Here is a 19,582-nt window from a genome sequence, read left to right on the forward strand (position 1 = left end):
CATATCATTCCATCTATGTTAACACTCTTAAAATGACAAGGTTATAGAAATGGAAAACAGATTAGTCAGGGATTAAGAGGGGGTGGGGATGGGAAGAAAGTGGGTGTGGCAAAAAAGGATAACAGGAGGGATCCTTGCAGTGATGCAAATGTTCTGTATCTTGACTGCATAAACGGTAACTAGTTTTTGGGAATGCAAGCTGGTGCAGCCACTCTGGAAAATAGTATGGTGGTTCCTCAAAAAACTAAAAGTAGAACAACCCTACGACCCAGCAATTGCACTACGAGGTATTTATCCAAGGGATACAGGTGTGCTGTTTCGAAGGGACACATGCACCCCCATGTTTATAGCAGCACTATCAGCAATAGCCACAGTATGGAAAGAGCCCATATGTCCGTCGACGGATGAATGGATAAAGGTGTGGTATATACATATACAATGGAGTATTACTCAGCAATCAAAAAGAATGAAATCTTGCCATTCGCAACTACGTGGATGGAACTGGAGGGTATTATGCTAAGTGCAAATAGTCAGAGAAAGACAAAAATCGTATGACTTCACTCATATGAGGACTTTAAGAGACAAAACAGATGAACATAAGGGAAGGGAAACAAAAAATAATATAAGAACAGGGAGGGGAACAAAACAGAAGAGACTCATAAATAGGAGAACAAACAGGGTTACTGGAGGGGGTGTGGGAGGGGGGATGGGCTAAATGGGTAAGGGGCACTAAGGAATCTACTCCTGAAATCACTGTTGCACTATATGCTAACTAATTTGGATGTAAATTTTAAAACATAAATAAATGAAATTAAAATTAAATAAATAAATAAATGCTAACTAGTTTTATACAACATTAGCATTAGGGGAACTGTGTCAGGGATCTCTATAATTTTGGGGCTTTTTTGTTTTCAATTTCTTTTAATGTGTATTTATTTTTGAGAGAGAGAGCACAAACGGGGGAGAGGCAGAGAGAGAGAGGGACACACAGAATCTGAAGGAGGCTCTAGGCTCTGAGTTGTCAGCACAGAGCTTGACATGGGGCTCGAACTCAAGGACCACAATCATGACCTGAGCTGAAGTTGGATGCTCAGCTGACTAAGCCACCCAGATGCCCTGGATCTCTATTATTTCTTAAAATTTCTAGGTTAAGAACATCTAGCCAGTGCTGCTAACATTATATGGTTCCTTAGATGATAAAGAGTCAGCTAAGTGAAGATATGGAGAAAAATCTACCTGCAGATAAGAGTTCCAGGGAGGGGAACCAGCAACTGATTAACAAGGACTTAACAGAGAAACAAAATCATCATGTTGAAAAAAACAAAAAGTAGACCAGTGTCCCGGAGTGCAGTAACAGGAACAAAATGATAAAGATGAAAAGGATACACGTAAGCCAGACCTTGGTAAGGATCTTATTCTAAACGGTAAATGAGTAGAATCCAATCTTTTTTTTTTTCCATTTCTTTCTTCTTCCTTTTTTTTTTGTTTTGTTTTGCTTTAGTGTTTTTTTTTTCTTTTTGTAAGGCAGAAAACAAGAATCCTATTTAGCCAATGAGACAAAGAGAGCCCTAGGAAACAGTGATTCCAAACAATATGAAGTGAACTATGTAGTACTTGAGATATAGTGTCACTAAAATTCAGCCTGCACACAGTAACATGCAAAAGCAGAAAGTCAAATGCAGGTCCTGAATGAACTCATTTAATCCTGTATTTTCTGGGCTAAGAAAAAATATTATGACGATTACAGATACTATGAATACAATTTTATGCTATTAGAATATTTTAACTGCCCAAATGTCCAAGCTACAATTTAAATAGTACTGCAATTCATAGTTAACATTTTTAACAAAACTACTTACCTCTTTTTTGTCTTTAAACTTATCAATTTCTTTCTTCAGAAGCTCCACTCTTTGAAAGGATTCAAGGTTATTCACACTGTACACAAGAACAAAGCCATCAGCAAATGAAAAATAATGCTTTGGTAGCTCCACACCTTCCTGTAAGCCTCTGGTATCATAAAGATGTAACTGTTCCTTTACTCCCCGATCCGTTTCCACTGAAGCCATATATACATCTTCCATCGTTTCACAATCTTCCATTCCTAGGATTAAAAAGAAATTACTCTTTTATTGAACCATTATACTGTATACCTGAAATTAACAAAACATGAAATCCAATATACCTCAATAAAGAAAAAATTATTCTTTTTGGATAACTCAGTACCAATTGTTGGGTATTTTTTTATACTTTTATTAGTTGGCTTTCTAGAAGTTTCCCTATTTACTATATGTAAGAATCATATTTCCATTTACTAACTTCTTTAAAAGTAAAAGGTAGTTGTTATACTGAATGGACAAAGAGGTATTAAAAAATATTTCTTCTGTATAGAAATATAAGTAGAAATAAAAATTTGGCAATGACATTATTCTATATTTTAATTTTTTTAATTTAAATTTAAATTTATTTTTTTAATTTTTTTTTTTTAAATTTACATCCAAATTAGTTAGCATATAGTGTGACAATGATTTCAGGATCAGATTCCTTAGTGTCTCTTACCCATTTAGCCCATCCCCCCTCCCACACCCCCTCCAGTAACCCTGTTTGTTCTCCTATTTATGAGTCTCTTCTGTTTTGTTCCCCTCCCTGTTCTTACATTATTTTTGTTTCCCTTCCCTTATGTCCATCTGTTTTGTCTCTTAAAGTCCTCCTATCAGTGAAGTCATATGCCTTTTGTCTTTCTCTAATTTCACTTAGCATAATACCCTCCAGTTCCATCCACGTAGCTGCAAATGGCAACATTTCATTCTTTTTGATTGCCAAGTAATACTCCATGTATATATATACCACACCTTCTTTATCCATTCATCCATCGATGGACATATGGGCTCTTTCCATACTGTGGCTATTGCTGATAGTGCTGCTATAAACATGGGGGTGCATGTGTCCCTTCAAAACAGCACACCTGTATCCCTTGGATAAATACCTCGTAGTGCAATTGCTGGGTCGTAGGGTAGTTCTATTTTTAGTTTTTTGAGGAACCTCCATACTGTTTTCCAGAGTGGCTGCACCAGCTAGCATTCCTATATATTTATTTTTAACTTTTATTTATTTTAGAGAAAGAGAATGTGGGGAGGGGGGTGGGGAGGGAGAGGGAGAGGGAGAGGGAGAGGGAGAGAGAGAGAGAGAGAGAGAGAAACGAACCCCAGGCAGGTTCCACACTCAGTATGGAGCCTGATATGGAGCTCAATTCCACAACCCTGGGATCATGACCTGAGCCAAAATCAAGAGTTGGACGCTCAACAGACTGAACCACCCAGGTGCCCCACAATTATGTACTTTTTTCTTTTTAATGTTTATTTATTTTTGAGAGGGAGACAGAGCACAAACAGGGGAGGGGCAGAGAAAGAAGAGACATAGAATCAGAAGCAGGCTCCAGGCTCCAAGCTGTCAGCACAGAGCCTGACGCAGGGATCAAACCCATAAACCTCGAGATTATGACCTGAGCCAAAGTCGGATGCTTAACCAACTGAGCCACCCAGGTGCCCCCACAATTACATATTTTTAAAAAGTAACTGTTACCAAAGAACTTAGTACCAAAATTGGAGAATTTACATGATGATTTTATTTATTTAAAAAAAATTTTTTTTAATGTTTCTTTTTGAGAGCGAGAGAGACAAAGCATGAGCAGGGAGAGGGAGACACAGAATCCGAAGCAGGCTCCAGGCTATGAGCCATCAGCATGAACTCACGAACTGCAAGATCATGACCTAAGCCAAAGTCAGTTGCTTAACTGACTGAGCCACCCAGGTGCCCCTAAATGCTGATTTTAAAAGTAGCTTGAACAACTAAGTAGCTCCATTTTCTTCCCCATCAGAGCCAAAGACTGGACCTGGGGTAACTGTGCTGCCTTTTTTCTGTAAAACTTCCAGTATTTCCAGGGTCTGTTTAAGGGACTCAAAAATTGACATGTCCAGTCTAGGCCTGAGCACCAGGCTTTAGTTCCCAAATACAGAGTGGGCATTTATATGTGAATGTTATGCAAGTACTTCAAACTAACAAAACTTCTCTTTCCTCCCCATACCTGTTCCTCCTCCTTGCTTTCTTCCCTTGATCCCTATCCACCTGGGCAGTCTTCAGAGTTCTCACTGACCAAGGAAAGTGGGTGAAAGTTATTAAAAAAAAATTAGCCACTCTCTGCCTAAACACCTGCTTAATCCGTTGCCTCCTTCATTCCCATTGGTTTATCTTCACCTGAACTACTAAGCTCAATAAACACCTGGTAAAAGACCTTGTATCCTTCCTAGACTTCACTGAAATGTCTAATCTGTGGACCTTTTCCTGATTATCCCCTTCCCAACTTTCTGCTTCTGCTGGGCCTTGTGATTTTATACTTAAATCTTTCCTTATCTGTCTCCTCAAAAGCTCAGAGAGTGTAAACTCTTTGAAAGCCAGGACTGGGGCTAATCTGTCTTTATAGCTCTGAGGACGAACAAAATTGACTTATAGAAAGCCCTTAGTAAATGCTTGCTCAATGAATGAATTAACTCATTTCATAACTGATGTCTTACTTTCTGTTCTCTTCTGGCCTGAGTGATCCATTCATTCATTCATTCATTTTTTAAATGTTTTATTTTTTGAGAGAGAGGGAGAGAGCAAGAGCGCACATGCATAAGTGGGGGAAGGGCAGAGAGAGGGGGACAGAGGATCTGAAGCGGACTCTGCACTGACAGGCTGACAGCAACGAGCCCAATGCAGGCTCAAACTCATGAACCATGAGATCATGACCTGAGCTGAAGTCGGATGCTCAATGTACTGGGCCATCCAGGTGCCCTAATCATTTATTTATTTTTAAGTAGGCTTCACACCCAACATGAACCTTGAACTCCCAACCCTGAAATCAAGAGTCCAATGCTCTACTGAATGAGCCAGTACCCCTGGCCTGAGTGATCCTTTTAAAATGCAATTTCCTTCACTCCATTTGTGCAAGTTTTGTCTCTTCCAGTAGCCTAGGACATCCTTGAGAGAAACGAACCATTCTGTGTACACAGCGAGTATTCAAGAATCATTTGTTGATAAGGGAATTAAGGGAAGATTAATACTTTGTATGTTAATGAATAGTAGAAAGGCTTATAGGGTAGGTATGGTAGGGTCCGAGGAACTATCTTCATATTTAAATATGAACTATATCCATAAATAAAATCATGTAGATAACATCCTATACCAATAAAACATACATACATTACAGACATATCCTGGAAATACTGGTGGTTCCATTCCAGACCAATAAATAAAGTTGGTATCACAGTGGTGCCTGGGTGGCTCAGTTGGTTAAGCTCAGTCTTGGTTTCAGCTTAGGTCAATGATGTCACAGTTTCAGGAGTTCTGCCCTGCATCGGGCTCTGTGATGACACCATGGAGCCTGCTTGGGATTCTCAGTCTCTCTCTCTGCCCCTCCCCAACTCTCTCTCAAAATAAATAAATGAACTTAAAATAAAAATTTGAAGGGAAGGGCACCTGGGTGGCTCAGTCAGTTACACGTCCGACTTCGGCTCAGGTCATGATCTTGGGGTTCGTGGGTTCGAGCCCCACATCAGGCTCTGTGCTGACAGCTCAGAGCCTGGAGACTGTTTCAGATTATGTGTCTCCCTCTCTCTCTGCCCCTCCCCTGCTAGCGCTGTCTCAAAAATAAACAAACATTAAAAAAATTTGAAGGGAAAAAAATAAAGTGAGTATCACAATAAAGTCAGTCTCATTAATTTTTTGGATTCCCCAGGGCATATAAAAGTTCTGTTACATTATTGTGTGAACCAGACTAATGCCATCTTGGACAAATCTACCACGACCATTCTGTGATCTGAAGCCTTCTAGAGCAGTCTCCCTACCTCATTCTTTCTTTTTGCTGAGCCACAGGCTTCATATCTAAGTACACCCTTGGGTCATAACAACCTGGATCTGCTCTGGAGACATGATTCTCAAAACATTTCTTCCCAGGTGGTCTCCCAGCCTGTACTCCTCAGCCTTTAGGACTATAAAAGCAGGTCTTATGGAAGGTGGAGATGCAGAAATCTATTTGTCTTAGAGCCACCCAAGAGGGACTACTCTTCAGAAGTCCCTTTAATAAACCATTTTTTGTCAAGCTGGACTTAGCCTTTTTCTTCGGCCTTATGGCTCCGCTAGCCTTTGGAGATCATTTTGCATATACTTCCCTTTCATAGAACAATTGGCAAGCCAGCCAGGAGCAGCCCAGAGACTGAAAAATGGGCAAGGAATGAAGTTTTTGTTGGGGGAAACCCTGCGGTGGGCAACCACATCGACGTGGGAAGGCATAATTGGTTTGCTTGATGCCTGTGGACTATTGCAGGAGTACAGGGACACCCTGAAAACGCCAAATGGATTAGAGCTATTAGAAAGTCACATGACCCACTGAGGTAAGGAAGGCCACCAAGCAGTGGCTGTGGTGGGTTGGCCACTCCTCTGGGTCCTTCGGGGTGGCCAACAATGCCTAGCTAGCGGCAGAAAGGAAATAAGGCAGTTGGAAAAAGAATTACAATTGGAAAAGGAAAGGAAACTATCCACATCCCTTTTGGCTTCTAACTTGGTAGATAATATCTAAACCCAGGATACACAAATCAAGACTTCACTGTTATCACTTTGTGTGTCTTATGGGGCATAAAATGCAGTGACCTAAGATTATAGCCATCATTTGAAGCCAGACTGGGATGCTAAACCACGGAACTCATGGGAAACATTTTTGTATGCCAGTAACGTAGGATGTGTTTTCAGGAGAAGGTATGAGAAATGGAGACGCTTTTTTGTTGGGGAATAAAAAAGTAATTTTGTCCTAAAAAGCATCTAATGGTCTCAAGAGAAAAAAATGACAAAATCAGAATGTAGAAAGTTGTAGAAGGTTTGTGGAAAAGAATATTTGACAAGGAATTGTGTGGTCAAGCTAAGACTAAAATGAATTTACTTTAATATCAAAAGCTAGTGCAAGATTAGAATTTGGTTTTCTCGCTGTTAAAAGGACATACAAATCTTGCGGCACCTGGGTGGCTTAGTCGGTTAAGTGTCCAGCTCTTGATCTCTGCTCAGGTCTTGATCTCAGGGTCTTGATTTCAGATTTGTGAGTTCAAGCCCCAAATTGGGCTTCATGCTCAGCCCATGAAGCTGAATGAACAAATAAATAGACATACAAATCTTAAGTGTCTTCTCCAAATATAAGTGGAAAAAGCTTAAGCCATCTAGACAGGTTACCTTACCTTATTCTATCTACCAAAAAATAAATTTAGCTCCTACATTTATGAGTGAGTTTTGTACCTATTTCATGACAGTCATTTTAAAACAGAAGCTATAAAGTCTCTGTGTGTGTTCACATGTATCTGTATGTATGTGTTATGTGCTATTTTCCACCTCTGGATAGTATTGCTAAAATTTGTTTTTAAAAAAAGTTTTAAGTTAGTTGGCTCAATTACAACAGGCATATCCTTAGAGTTTTCAACATCAAACAACTTAAATAATCAAATTTACTAGTTAAGTTCATGTTTATCTACTGTAGTTTGTCAGCAAAAATGACTTAGAATGATGGTTGATTTTGTCTGATGTCTCATGAAATTTTCACAGGTAATCTAGACATAATTGGTAAGAACAGATAGACTGAGTAGATAAAAAAAAATTTAGGTAGGGGTGCCTGGGTGGTTCAGTTGGTCAAGTATCCAACTTTTGATCTCGGCTCTCATGATCTCACAGTTCGTGGGTTTGAGCCCTGTGTTGGGCTCTGCACTGACAACAGGAAGCCTGCTTGGGATTTTGTCTCTCACTCTCTCTGACCCTCCCCCACTTGCTCGCTCTCTCAAAATAAATGAATAAACTTAAGAAAAAAAAAGTTTTAGGTAAACTTTTTAATTAGTTTCCCAAATCCACTTGGTACCTTGAAACCTTAAAGTTTTGCTAAGTGATGAATTAAGTTAATTTCATCAAATATCTAGATCATTTGCTAATAAAATAATGAAACATTACTAAACACAGGTTTACCTACTTCTGGCTTATTCCAGAGGAACTAAAAGATGTGTTAATGCTATATTGAAAAGCTTAAAAGGCACAAGCTTCCAGAAATTATAAAATCATAAATTTAAATTTATATCATAAATTTAAAGAATACTGGTATAACAGCTCACAATTGCTTACTTCTTAAGTTTTTATTAGAAATTAAGGTTTCTGAGGGTTAAAAATTCTAAATAATATATGTAATTAAAGTTATCAGAAGTAAGAAGGTAGGGGCACCTGGGTGGCTCAGTCGGCTAAGCATCTGACTTCAGCTCAGGTCATGATCTCACAATTTGCGAGTTTGAGTTCCCCATCAGGCTCTGCTGACAGCTTGGAGCCTGCTTCAGATTCTGTGTCTCCCTCTCTCTCTCTGCCCCTCCCCTGCTCACACTGTCTCTCCCTCCCTCCCTCTCTCTCTAAAACAAATAAACATTAAAAAAATAAATGAAAAAAAAATAAGGTTAATCTAAAACAAAGGCACCATTAGGGTAACCCAAAAGCAAACGTGGCATGACCTACAGGCAGTGGGCATAAACTGAGAAAAGACTGCCAACCAAATGACGTTCTAGTGGCTTTATGGAAGAAATTTACTCCTGCTGAGCAATTTAGGCCACTGCCCTCCATGCCACCTCTGGAAGAAAAAAAAAAACAAAAACCTAAGCCATAGATGACTTTTTTAAATTTAAGTTTGTTTATTTACTTATTTTGACAAAGAGAGCATACCCATGCACTCACTCCCAGGAGAGGGGCACAAAGAGAGAATCCCAAGCAAGCTCCACACTGTCAGTGTGGAGCCTGATGCAAGGCTCAACTCACAACTGTGAGATCATGACCTGGGCCAAAATCAAGAGTCGGATGGTCAAATTACTGAGCCACCCAGGTGTCCGGCCACAGGTGACTTCTTACAGGGGCTGGGAACACCCCTGCCTGAGAGACCAGGGTTGGGACCAAGATTGCTTCCATGTGAGAGCCTAGGGGGCAACCAGAGGCCCCAAGTATAGTTCACAACTTCGTGGACACCAAAAAATAAGCAAAAAGCCATGGCCTCAGTGGATATCAGAGCAGAATGCACCCTAATTTGTGGCAATCCAGAATGTCACTCAGGAACCTAGGCAGTCACTGATAATTATAGAGGGAAAAGTGTAAGGGTGATGGGCACAAGAGTGCGCTTGAGAATAAAAGTACAACTACTCCGTATGAGGTTTTCAATTTTGCAATCAATACTGGAGACCAGATTCGGCATAGATATTCTCCTGGGAAAAAACACTACAAAACTCCGTAGGAGAATTTCACTTTCGAATTAGGGTAATTGAAACTGTCTTAAAGGGAAATTCAAATTGGGATCCTGTGTTACCCCCTCCCCAAGTTGTCAATGTAAAGCAATACTGGTTGTTAGGAGGATTTGAGGATATATCTACCACTAAATAATCAAGCCAGCACGAAATCCCTATTATAGGGCTGTATGGCTTGTGAAGAAACCAGATGGTACCTAGAGAATGACCACTGATCATAAAGAACTAAATACATGCTGCTATCCCTAATATTACCCAAATCGCTGAATGGTATATGGTGTAGGCTCTTACCATATGGCTTTGGATTCAGCCAACACTTTTTTTGGTTGTTTATTTTTAAATGTTATATTTGAGAGAGAGATACAGACAGACAGACAGCACAAGTGGGGGAGGGGCAGACAGAGAGAGGGAGACACAGAATCGTAAGCAGGCTCTAGGCTCTGAGCTGTCAGTACAGAGCCCGACAAGGGGCTTGAACCCATGAACTGTGAGATCATGACCTAAGCCAAAGTCAGATGCTTAATCAGACTGAGCCACTCAGGCACCCCTATTTATTTTTTAGACAGAGAGAGAGAGAGAGAGAGAGAGAGAGAGAGAGAGAGAGAGAGAGAGAGAGAGATCACACAAGTGGGGGAGAGGCAGAGAGGAGAGACAGAATCCTAAGCAGGCTCCACACATCAGCGCAGAGCCCGATGTAGGGGTCCAACTCACAAACCACGAGATCATGACCTGAGCCGAGATCAAGAGTCAGATACTTAACCAAATGCAGCAATCAGGTGTCCTAGCCAACACTTTTAGTATTCCTTCACATCCCGAGTCACATGGGACGGTTGACGATGGGCATTCCGGGTATTGCCACAAGGATATTTGCACAGCCCCACTATCTGTCATGGTAGGACTACTCATATTTTGTCTTTATATCGACCACTATTCACAGTGAAAAGGTTTCATTGTATCAATGATGTCACTCTAACTTCTGAAACCTTCTGTTACAGTCTTACTGAACAATCTCTATACTCATGTGAACAAGCAAGGATGTGCCATCAATCCACAGAAAAAGTATAAGGCCCTGGACCAGCAGTAAAGTTCTAGCAGGTTACTTGGTCAGGTTAAGGCTTCTTATACTGGGCTCTGTGACTGACAAGATTCAGTAATTTCCCATCTCTAAGACATTAAGCAACTGCAAGTGTTCCCAGTGGGGTACTGGAGGGCCTCTAGCCCAATTTAGCAAAATGCCTGCACTCTCTATACCATCTGGTAAAAAAGGAAGCCCACTGGCATCAGGTAGAACATCAAGCTGGCTTTGACCAAGCTCTTAGTTGTTCAAGCACAGGCCACAAGAAATTACTTTACTAGTATTTCCATGACCCTAAATGTGACCACTAAATGGGATGAGTTGGGCATTTTGGCAGCATGGGAAGTTAACCGTTGAACTTTGGGTCACAACTCTGCAAGGGAATAAAGATACAATATTTTCCTATTGAACAACAAGTATGGGGGGGGGTCTATAAGGCCCTTCAGCAAGTGGAGCCCTTAACTGCCACTCTTCCAGTAACTGTCCAACTGGGTTGCCTATAAAGGGAGGCTAGATGGTACATTCACAAGAATGAAACTGCCATAACACAAGCCCCTACATTGCAAAAATGGCATGCTTACCTACAACAACAGAGTGTCCACCCCACCGGTCCCCTAGGAGCTGAATTACATGGTATCTTGGAGCCAGTAGAATATGAAACCTTTAATGATCCCCCAAGAGCCTCCTACAGAGAGACTGCCAGACAAGTAAAGGAAAGCACAAAACTTATTCCTGAAGCTGTTTGGTGTATGGGTGGCTCCCCTACAAGGAATCCCAGTCACTGAGCTACGGTAGCAATCCAACCCGACTGACACTATCCTGTTTGAGATAATAAAGGCAGCCAAAGGGCTGAACTGAGAGCTGCCTGGATGGTATGTATGCATGAATCTTGACCCCTTACCCTCTGCATGGATAGCCGGGCTGTCTATAAAGGCCCAATGAGCTCGGGATGAATGGAAAATTTTATAGAAACCATTATAGGGGGGGTTAATGGAAGGATATGTGGAATATAGGACCCTGCTGCCTCCCAAACTATTTTCCATGTCTCAGTACACAGGCCTGTCTCACCCACTAGGAATACTGAGGCAGACACCTCAGCAAAAACCAGGGGCCCTACCTCCATACAAAGTTCAGAATTGGCCCTATGTATTTATAAACACACTGGGCATTGCAGTGCTAAGGTGGGTTGGAACCTAGCAAAGGGAGCTGGCATGCCCCTTTGCTATATTGACATACTAGCAGCCATCAGTAACTGACTGATATGCTCCCATGAGACCTAGGACAGTTCCACACACAGGACACATACATCATGTGATCCAAGTGGTTTTAGACTGCCAAATTGGTTATATTAGCCGTCTACCCATGAATCAAGGGAAAAACAACACTCTGACTTGTGTGGATACAGCCACTGGACTCAGGTAAGCCCTTCCCTATAAAAGGGCCAATCAAAATGCCACCATCAGGGGCGCCTGGGTGGCTCAGTCGGTTGAGTGTCTGAACTCAGCTCAGGTCATGATCTCACTGTAAGTTGGAGCCCCCACATTAGGCTCACCGCTGTCAGCAGAGAGCCCACTTTGGATCCCTCCCTCTCTCTGCCCCTCCCACACTCACACTCTCTCTCAAAAATAAAAAATAAACATTTTTTTTTAATGCCACCATCAATGCTCTAGAACTCAGTGTCATGTACAGATATGCTCGAAGGATAGATTGTGATAGGGGAACACATTTCACTGGACATGATATGTAGGACTGGGCTCATGAAAATATACATTGAAAAGATGCTCAACATCGCTCCTCATCAGGGAAATTCAAATCAAAACCACACTGAGATACCACCTCACGCCAGTCAGAGTGGCTAAAATGAACAAATCAAGAGACTATAGATGCTGGAGAGGATGCGGAGAAACAAGAACCCTCTTGCACTGTTGGTGGGAATACTGGTGCAGCCGCTCTGGAAAACAGTGTGGAGGTTCCTCAAAAAATTAAAAATACACCTACCCTTTGACCCAGCAATAGCACTACTACGAATTTACCCAAGGGATACAGGAATACTGATGCACAGGGGCACATGTACCCCAATGTTTATAGCAACACTTTCAACAATAGCCAACTTATGGAAAGAGCCTAAATGTCCATCAACTGATGAATGGATAAGAAGTTGTGGTTTATATACACAATGGAATACTACTTGGCAATGAGAAAGAATGAAATATGGCCTCTTGTAGCAACGTGGATGGAACTGCAGAGTGTTATGCTAAGTGAAATAAGTCATACAGAGAAAGACAGATACCTTATGTTTTCACTCTTATGTGGATCATGAGAAACTTAACAGAAGACCATGGGAGAGGGGAAGGGGGGGGATAAAGAGAAGGAGGGAGGCAAACCATAAGAGACTCTTAAAATCTGATACTGAGAGTTGATGGGGGGGTGGGAGGGAGGGGAGGGTGGGTGATGGGCATTGAGGAGGGCACCTGTTGGAATGAGCACTGGGTGTTGTATGCAAACCAATTTGACAATAAATTTCATATTTAAAAATAAATAAATAAATTAGGTTAAAAATATATATATATACATTGGTGGTTTCATTTACCCTACAATCCACATACCACCAGGCTAACTGAAAGAATGGCTTTTTTTTAAAGTAGGCTCCATGCCTGGCACAGAGCCTAACGCAAGGCTTAAACTCACAACCCTTAGATCAAGACCTGGCCGAAGTCGAGAGTCAGACGGTCAGATCCTTAAGTGACTGAGCCACCCAGGCACCCCTCGAATGGCCTTCTTAAAGCTCAACTCAGAACTCTCTTACAGATACCACAGTTGCATGGATGGACAAGCCTTGCCAGAAGCCACACACTTGTTAAATTTGACAGAGACTAGCTGTAGCACCACCCCATACTCATGGTTAGGTACCAAAACCAGCATGCCTAGGGCTAGTGCCATCCAGAAAATGAGGCCTGAGAGGCTGGTTGCTGAGTTCACAGCAGCCCAGAGACAACTGTGGCTCCAGACTACTCAGCCCATCCTCCTGGGCAAAGGGACACTTGAACGGGGTTAGAATGACAACTTTCCCCAGAATGGATAGGCTATTTCTTATTAGAGTGTGAGAAATGTCTCAGACAGCTGAAGCAGTCCCTGTTGATCCTACTGGAGCTGGGGCCAAAACAGTCAATATAACAAATTCCAGACAGGCACTGTTACCGAAAGGCACTCTAGTTAGTTACCTAACATGGTTGTTTGCAGCACCTTGAATTTTACACGTACAGATAGACTCTTTGGCCCTTGGGCAACATGTCTGATAGGTCCCTCCCGTTCATGCACCTCAGGCCACCTCTGTGCTCCTGACAAAGGGCAAAGGTACTAGAATCTTCTCAATAGAGGGAGAGGATCTCCCCAGACAAGTACCTACTAAACATTTATTCTTTTATGCTTAGCCTGCTGCTTCTCTTGTCCTGGTGAAGGAAACCCTTTTCTACAATGGACATGGACATACATGGACAGTTTACAATGGGATTCATGCTATATATGTGGTTTGCTCCCCTTTCATAGGTCTCTTCTGTTGCTGTTTGCTGCTGTGGTTTAGGTCTTCAACTTGAACACAGTCTGGTAAAGAAACCTACTGCCAAGAGCCCCTCTCTGATGGCTCAGGGAATACTGCAAAAGAGGTGGGCATGGGAGATTATAAGAGCCAGACTGGAGAGGCGCAAGGTGTGAACCAAATGAACACCATCTTGGACAAATCTGCCATGATGACTGCTCTGTGATCTGAAGCCTTCTTAAGCACAGTCCTCCCCACCCCCCACGCACACTTTTTCTGTTTAACCATATCCTTGGGGCTAACATCCTTGATCTACTCTGGAGACACTACTATGATTCTCAAACATTTCTTCCCAGGTGGTCTCCCAGCCTGTACTCCTCAGCCGCTAGTGCTATAAAAGCAGGTCTTATGGGAGGTGGGGTTGCAGAGACCTACTTGTAGCTACCCAAGACACATTTCTGTCTGCTAGTCCCTTTAGTAAACAATTTCTTGTCAAGCTGAACTTGTTGGCCTTTTTCTTCAGTCTTCTGTCTCCTTTGGCCTTTGGAGATCATTGTGCACATACAGTTCTCTCCCTTTCAGAGAACTGTACAATGGTCAATTAAGCATGCAATAGCATTATGTCTAAAAAAAATTTACACTTTAAAAAATACTTTCTTGCTAAAAAATGCTAACCATCACCATTACAGCTCAGGGAGCTGTAATCTTTTTGCTGGTGGAGTGTTTTGCCTCAATGTTTATGGCTGCTGACTGATCAGTGTGCTAAAGGCTGGGGTGGCTGTGACAATTTCTTGAAATAAGACAACAATGAAGTATACCACATCAAATGACTCTTCCTTTCACAAAGAGTTTTTCTGTAGCATGCAATGCTGTTTGATAGCATTTTACCCACAGCAGAACTTCTTTACAAAAGTTGGAGTCAGTCTGGGGCACCTGGCTGGCCCAGTTGGTAGAGCATGCGACTCTTGATCGCAGGATTGTAGGTTCGAGCCCCATGTTGGGTATAGAGATAACATAAAAATAAAATCTTAAAAAAAAAAAAAAAAAAAGAGACAGACACACACACACAAATTGGAGTCATTCCCCTCAAACCTTGTTTTTAAGCTGTGTTTTGTTTTTAAAATTTTAACATTTATTTTTGAAGGGGAGAGACAGACAGACAGACAGACAGATAGTACATGAGCGGGGGAGGGACAGAGAGAGAGGGAGATACAGAATCCAAAGCAGGCTCCAAGCTGTCCGCATGGAGCCTGACACAGGACTCGAACTCACGAGCTGTGAGATCATGACCCGAGCCGAAGTGGGACACACAACCGACTGAGCTACCCAGGCACCCCTGTTTTTGTTTGTTTAGTAATCTCTACACCCAATGTGGGGCTACACCCACAATGCTCAGATCAAAAGTCACACACTCTTCCAAATGAGCCAGCCAGGTGCCCCCTTGCTGCTGCTTGTATTAGCTCAGTTTATGTGATACTCTTAAATCCTTTGTTGTTATTTCAACAATCTTCACAGCACATTCACAGAAGTAGATTCTATCTCAAGAAACCACTTTCTTTGCTCATTCAGAAGAAGCAAATTCTCATCAGCAAAGTTTTACCATGAGATTGCAACAATTCAGCCCCATCTTCAGGTTCTACTTCTAATTCTAGTTCTCTTGCTCTATCACATCCAGAGTTACTTCTCCCACTGGAGTCTTAAACCCCTCAAAGGCATTCTTGAGGGTTGGAATCAACTTCTTCCAAACTCCTGTTAAAGTTGGTATTTTGACCTCTTCCCATGAATCATAAATGTTCTTAATGGCATTTAGAATGGTAAATCCTTTCCAGAAAGTTTCAACCTATACTCTGCCCAGATCCATCAGAGGAATCATGACCTATGGTAGCTATAACCTTACAAAATAGATATATTTCTTAAATAGTAAGACTTAAAAGTCAAAATGACTCCTTGATCCATGGGCTACAGGATGAATGTTGTATTAGCAGGTATAAAAGCATTAATCTTGTTGTACATTTCCATCAGATCTCTTGGGTGACTAGTCAATGAATAGTCAATGAATAATATTTTAAAAGGAGTCTTTATTTTCTGAGCAGTAGGTCTCAACAGTGAACTTAAAATATTCAGTAAACCATGTTGTAAACAGATATGCTCTCATCTAGGCTTTGTTTTTCCATTTATAGATTACAAGCAGAGTAGATTTAGCCTAATTCTTAAGGTCCCTAGGATTTTCAGAATGGTCAATGAACATTGGCTTCAACATAAAGGCCCCAGCCACATTAATCCCTAATGAGAGTCAACCTGTCCTTTGAAACTTTGAAGTCAGGCATTGACTTCTTCTCTCTAGCTATGAAACTCCTAGACGGCATCTTCTCCCAACATAGGGCTATTTCATCTACACTGAAAATCTATTGTTTATTTTTTTTAAAATTTTTTTCATGTTTATTTATTTTTGACAGAGAGAGAGAGAGACAGAGCATGAGTGGGGGAGGGGCAGAGAGAGAGGGAGACACAGAATCTGAAGCAGGCTCCAGGCTCTGGGCTGTCAGCACAGAGCCCTACACGGGGCTCAGACTCACAAACTGTGAGATCATGACCTGAGCCGAAGTCAGACACTCAACTGACTGAGCCACCTAGGTGCCCCTGAAAATCTATTGTTTAGTGTAGCCACCTTCATTAGTTACCTTAGCAAGATCTTCTGGATAATTTGCTACAGCTTCTACAACCACACTTGATACTTCACTTTACACTTTTATGTTATAAAGATGGCTTCTTTAACTTCTTGAACCAACAACCTCTGCTAGCTTCAAACTTTTCTTCTGCAGCCCCCTCACCTTTTCTCTGTCTTCACAGAATTGAAGAGTTAGGGCTTTGCTCTGTATTAGGCTTTGGCTTAAGGGAATGCTGTACAGCTACTTTGATCTTCTATCCAGACCACTAAAACCTTCCCCATATCAGCACTAAGGCAATCAGTGTGTTCACTGAAGCAGCCAGGTTTTTGTTTTTTTTTTTTTCACGTTTACTTTTGAGAGAGACAGAGTATGAACACGAGAAGGGGAGGTGAAAAGGGGGAGTCAGAATCTGAAGCAGCCTCCAGATTCTGAGCTGTCAGCACAGAGCCTGATGCGGGGATAGAACTCACAAGCTGTGAGATCATGACCTGAGCTGAAGTTGGACACTCAACCAACTAAGCCACCCAGGCACCCCAGCACTTTTTTTAAAAGTTTACTTATTTTGAGAAGAAAGAGAGTGCAGAGGAGGGGCAGAGAGAGAGACAGAGAGAGAGAGAGACAGAGAGAGAGAGGAAGAAGAAGAAGAGTAGGAGGAGGAGGAGGAGGAGGAGGAGAGAAAATCCCAAGCAGGCTCCACCCTGTCAGTGCAAAGCCCAACACAGAGCTCAGTCCCAAGAACCTTTGAGATTATTACCTGAACCGGGATCAAGACTTGGGACGCTTAACCAACTGAGGCATCAAGGCGCCCCTAGAGCAGCACTTTTAATTTTCTTCAAGAACTTTCCTTTGCATTCATAATTTGACTAACTAGTGCAAGAGGTCTAGCTTTCAGCCTATCTCAGCTACCGCATGCCTTCCTCACTCAGCTTCATCATTTCTAGCTTTTAATTTAAAGTGACATGTGCAACTCTTCCTTTCATATGAACACTTGGAGACCACTGTAGGGTTACTAAGTGGCCTAATTTCAATGGTGTTGTGTCTCAGAGAATAGGGAAGTCTGAGGAGAGGGCGAGAGATGGGGTAACAGCCCATTTGGTGGAACAGTCAGACCACACACAACATTTATCTATTTAGTTCACTGTCTTATATGGGCACAGTTCATGATGCACCAAAACAATTATAATAGTAACATCAAACACCACTGATCGTACATCAAGATAACAAAAATAATAATAATGAAAAAGTTTGAACTATTGTGAGAATTACCAAAATGTGACACACAGACACAAAGCGAGCAAATGCTGTTGGAAAAAATGGCACCGATGGACTTGCTCAGGGTCACTGCAAACCTTAAATTTGTAAACAACACAGTATCAGCAGAACATGCCATCATAAAATGAGGTATGCTTGTATAGGTTTTTGAAAACTCTTGCTATAGTTTTCCTAAACAACCTAAATACTGTTGAATGATTTGTTAAAGGTTCCTTACATAAAATATCTGTAAGTATTAAATAAAAAATCCATCAAGTATTAGATTGAAAGGAATATCAAATAATGATAAACGGATTGGAACAGGAGAAACCAAATACTTTTATTGCTATCATTATTTTTTTCTTAGTTTATTTATTTATTTTGGGAGAGAGAGAAAGCTCAAGGGGAAAGGGGCAAAGAGAGAGAGAGAGGGAGACACAGAATCCTAAGCAGGTTCCATACCACCTGTGCAGAGCCTGATGCGGGGCTGGAACTCACAAACTGAGAGCATGACCTGAGCCGAAGTCAGACGCTTACCTAAGCCACCCAGGCATCTCACTATAATTCTTTATATAAAGGAATGTGTTTAAAGTTTAATAAGGAAAAATTATTCATAGCTTAGAGTATATGTACAATCCTGTGATAAATTAAGCTACCTTAGGGAAATTAAAGTTATTCTATTAAGACACAAACTTATTGGGCTTTGATTATAAAAAAATTTAACGGCAAACTTACCCAGACTTTTGTCATGGTGGATGTTTTATCCACCAAACGTCAGGCTGGTCCTCCTCCCCCACCCTCCACCTTCAAATTTAAGCCTTTTAATATTTTGTACTTTATAAATCAACTGAAGCCATAACTCTTCCATCCACTCGATCTCCTCTCCCACTCTATGCTACTGAGCAACTACCCCTCCCCCCACACCAGCAGAAGACTAAGGGAGCAATCTCTGGAGAAGGTGAAACAGAGTATGCCTGGACTGTAGGATAGAGGGTATTAGTTCCATAGTGAAAATGGGGCAGTTGAGTAACATGCTCCCTTTACTCCCAAAATATTGGCAGCCAGGTCTTTATTCTTTAGGTACAAGAATATGGCCAGTAAAAAAGGAATATACCTAAATATACTAATATCCAGGGTTCCCCGAGCAAATGCGCCACCCAGATCACCTTATAGTGAAGCTCCAAGTCATAAACCCTATCCACACACTTAGAGCTTTCATTTAGCTTTTTAGTTCTCCATTCTTAATTAAGAGCGGATAACCGGGGCACCTGGGTGGCTCAGTCGGTTGAACGTCCGACTTCGGCTCAGGTCATGATCTCGCAGTCCGTGAGTTCGAGCCCCGCGTCGGGCTCTGTGCTGACTGCTCAAAGCCTGGAGACTGTTTCAGATTCTGTGTCTCCCTCTCTCTCTGACCCTCCCCCGTTCATGCTCTATCTCTCTCTGTCTCAAAAATAAATAAACGTTAAAAAAAATTAAAAAAAAAAAAAAAAAGCAGATAACCAAGAATTACCAGACACTCCAGGAAAAAAAGACCAAAAATCAGAAAAGAGCGCCCTAGGGGTGCCTGGGTGGCTCAGGCAGTTGGGTGTCTGACTGTGGCTTAATTAGGTCATGATCTCGGTTTGTGGGTTCAAGCCCTGTGTTGGGCTCTGTGCTGACAGCTGGGAACCTAGAGCCTGCTTCAGATTCTGTGTTTCCCTCTCTCTCTGCCACTCCC

The 19,582-nt window shown here is 41.7% G+C and overlaps 1 protein-coding gene across 18 annotated transcripts in view; it reads right to left on the minus strand.

The window, feature by feature from the left end:
* Positions 1 to 19,582, minus strand: part of NKIRAS1 (NFKB inhibitor interacting Ras like 1) — a 108,784-nt gene that overhangs the window by 75,518 nt on the left and 13,684 nt on the right. For 17 of the 18 annotated variants that reach the window (XM_045037682.1, XM_045037684.1, XM_045037683.1 and 14 more), the window contains one exon: positions 1,860 to 2,101. In XM_045037682.1, the coding sequence (XP_044893617.1) occupies positions 1,860 to 2,101 (242 nt within the window). Of the gene's footprint in view, positions 1 to 1,859; positions 2,102 to 5,238; positions 5,391 to 19,582 lie in introns of those variants that run through there. The other variant, XM_006936455.4, reaches the window with a different exon arrangement.

The sequence above is a fragment of the Felis catus genome, chromosome C2 (genome assembly GCF_018350175.1).
Source record: "Felis catus isolate Fca126 chromosome C2, F.catus_Fca126_mat1.0, whole genome shotgun sequence".
In the NCBI taxonomy this organism is placed as follows: Eukaryota; Metazoa; Chordata; class Mammalia; order Carnivora; family Felidae; genus Felis; species Felis catus.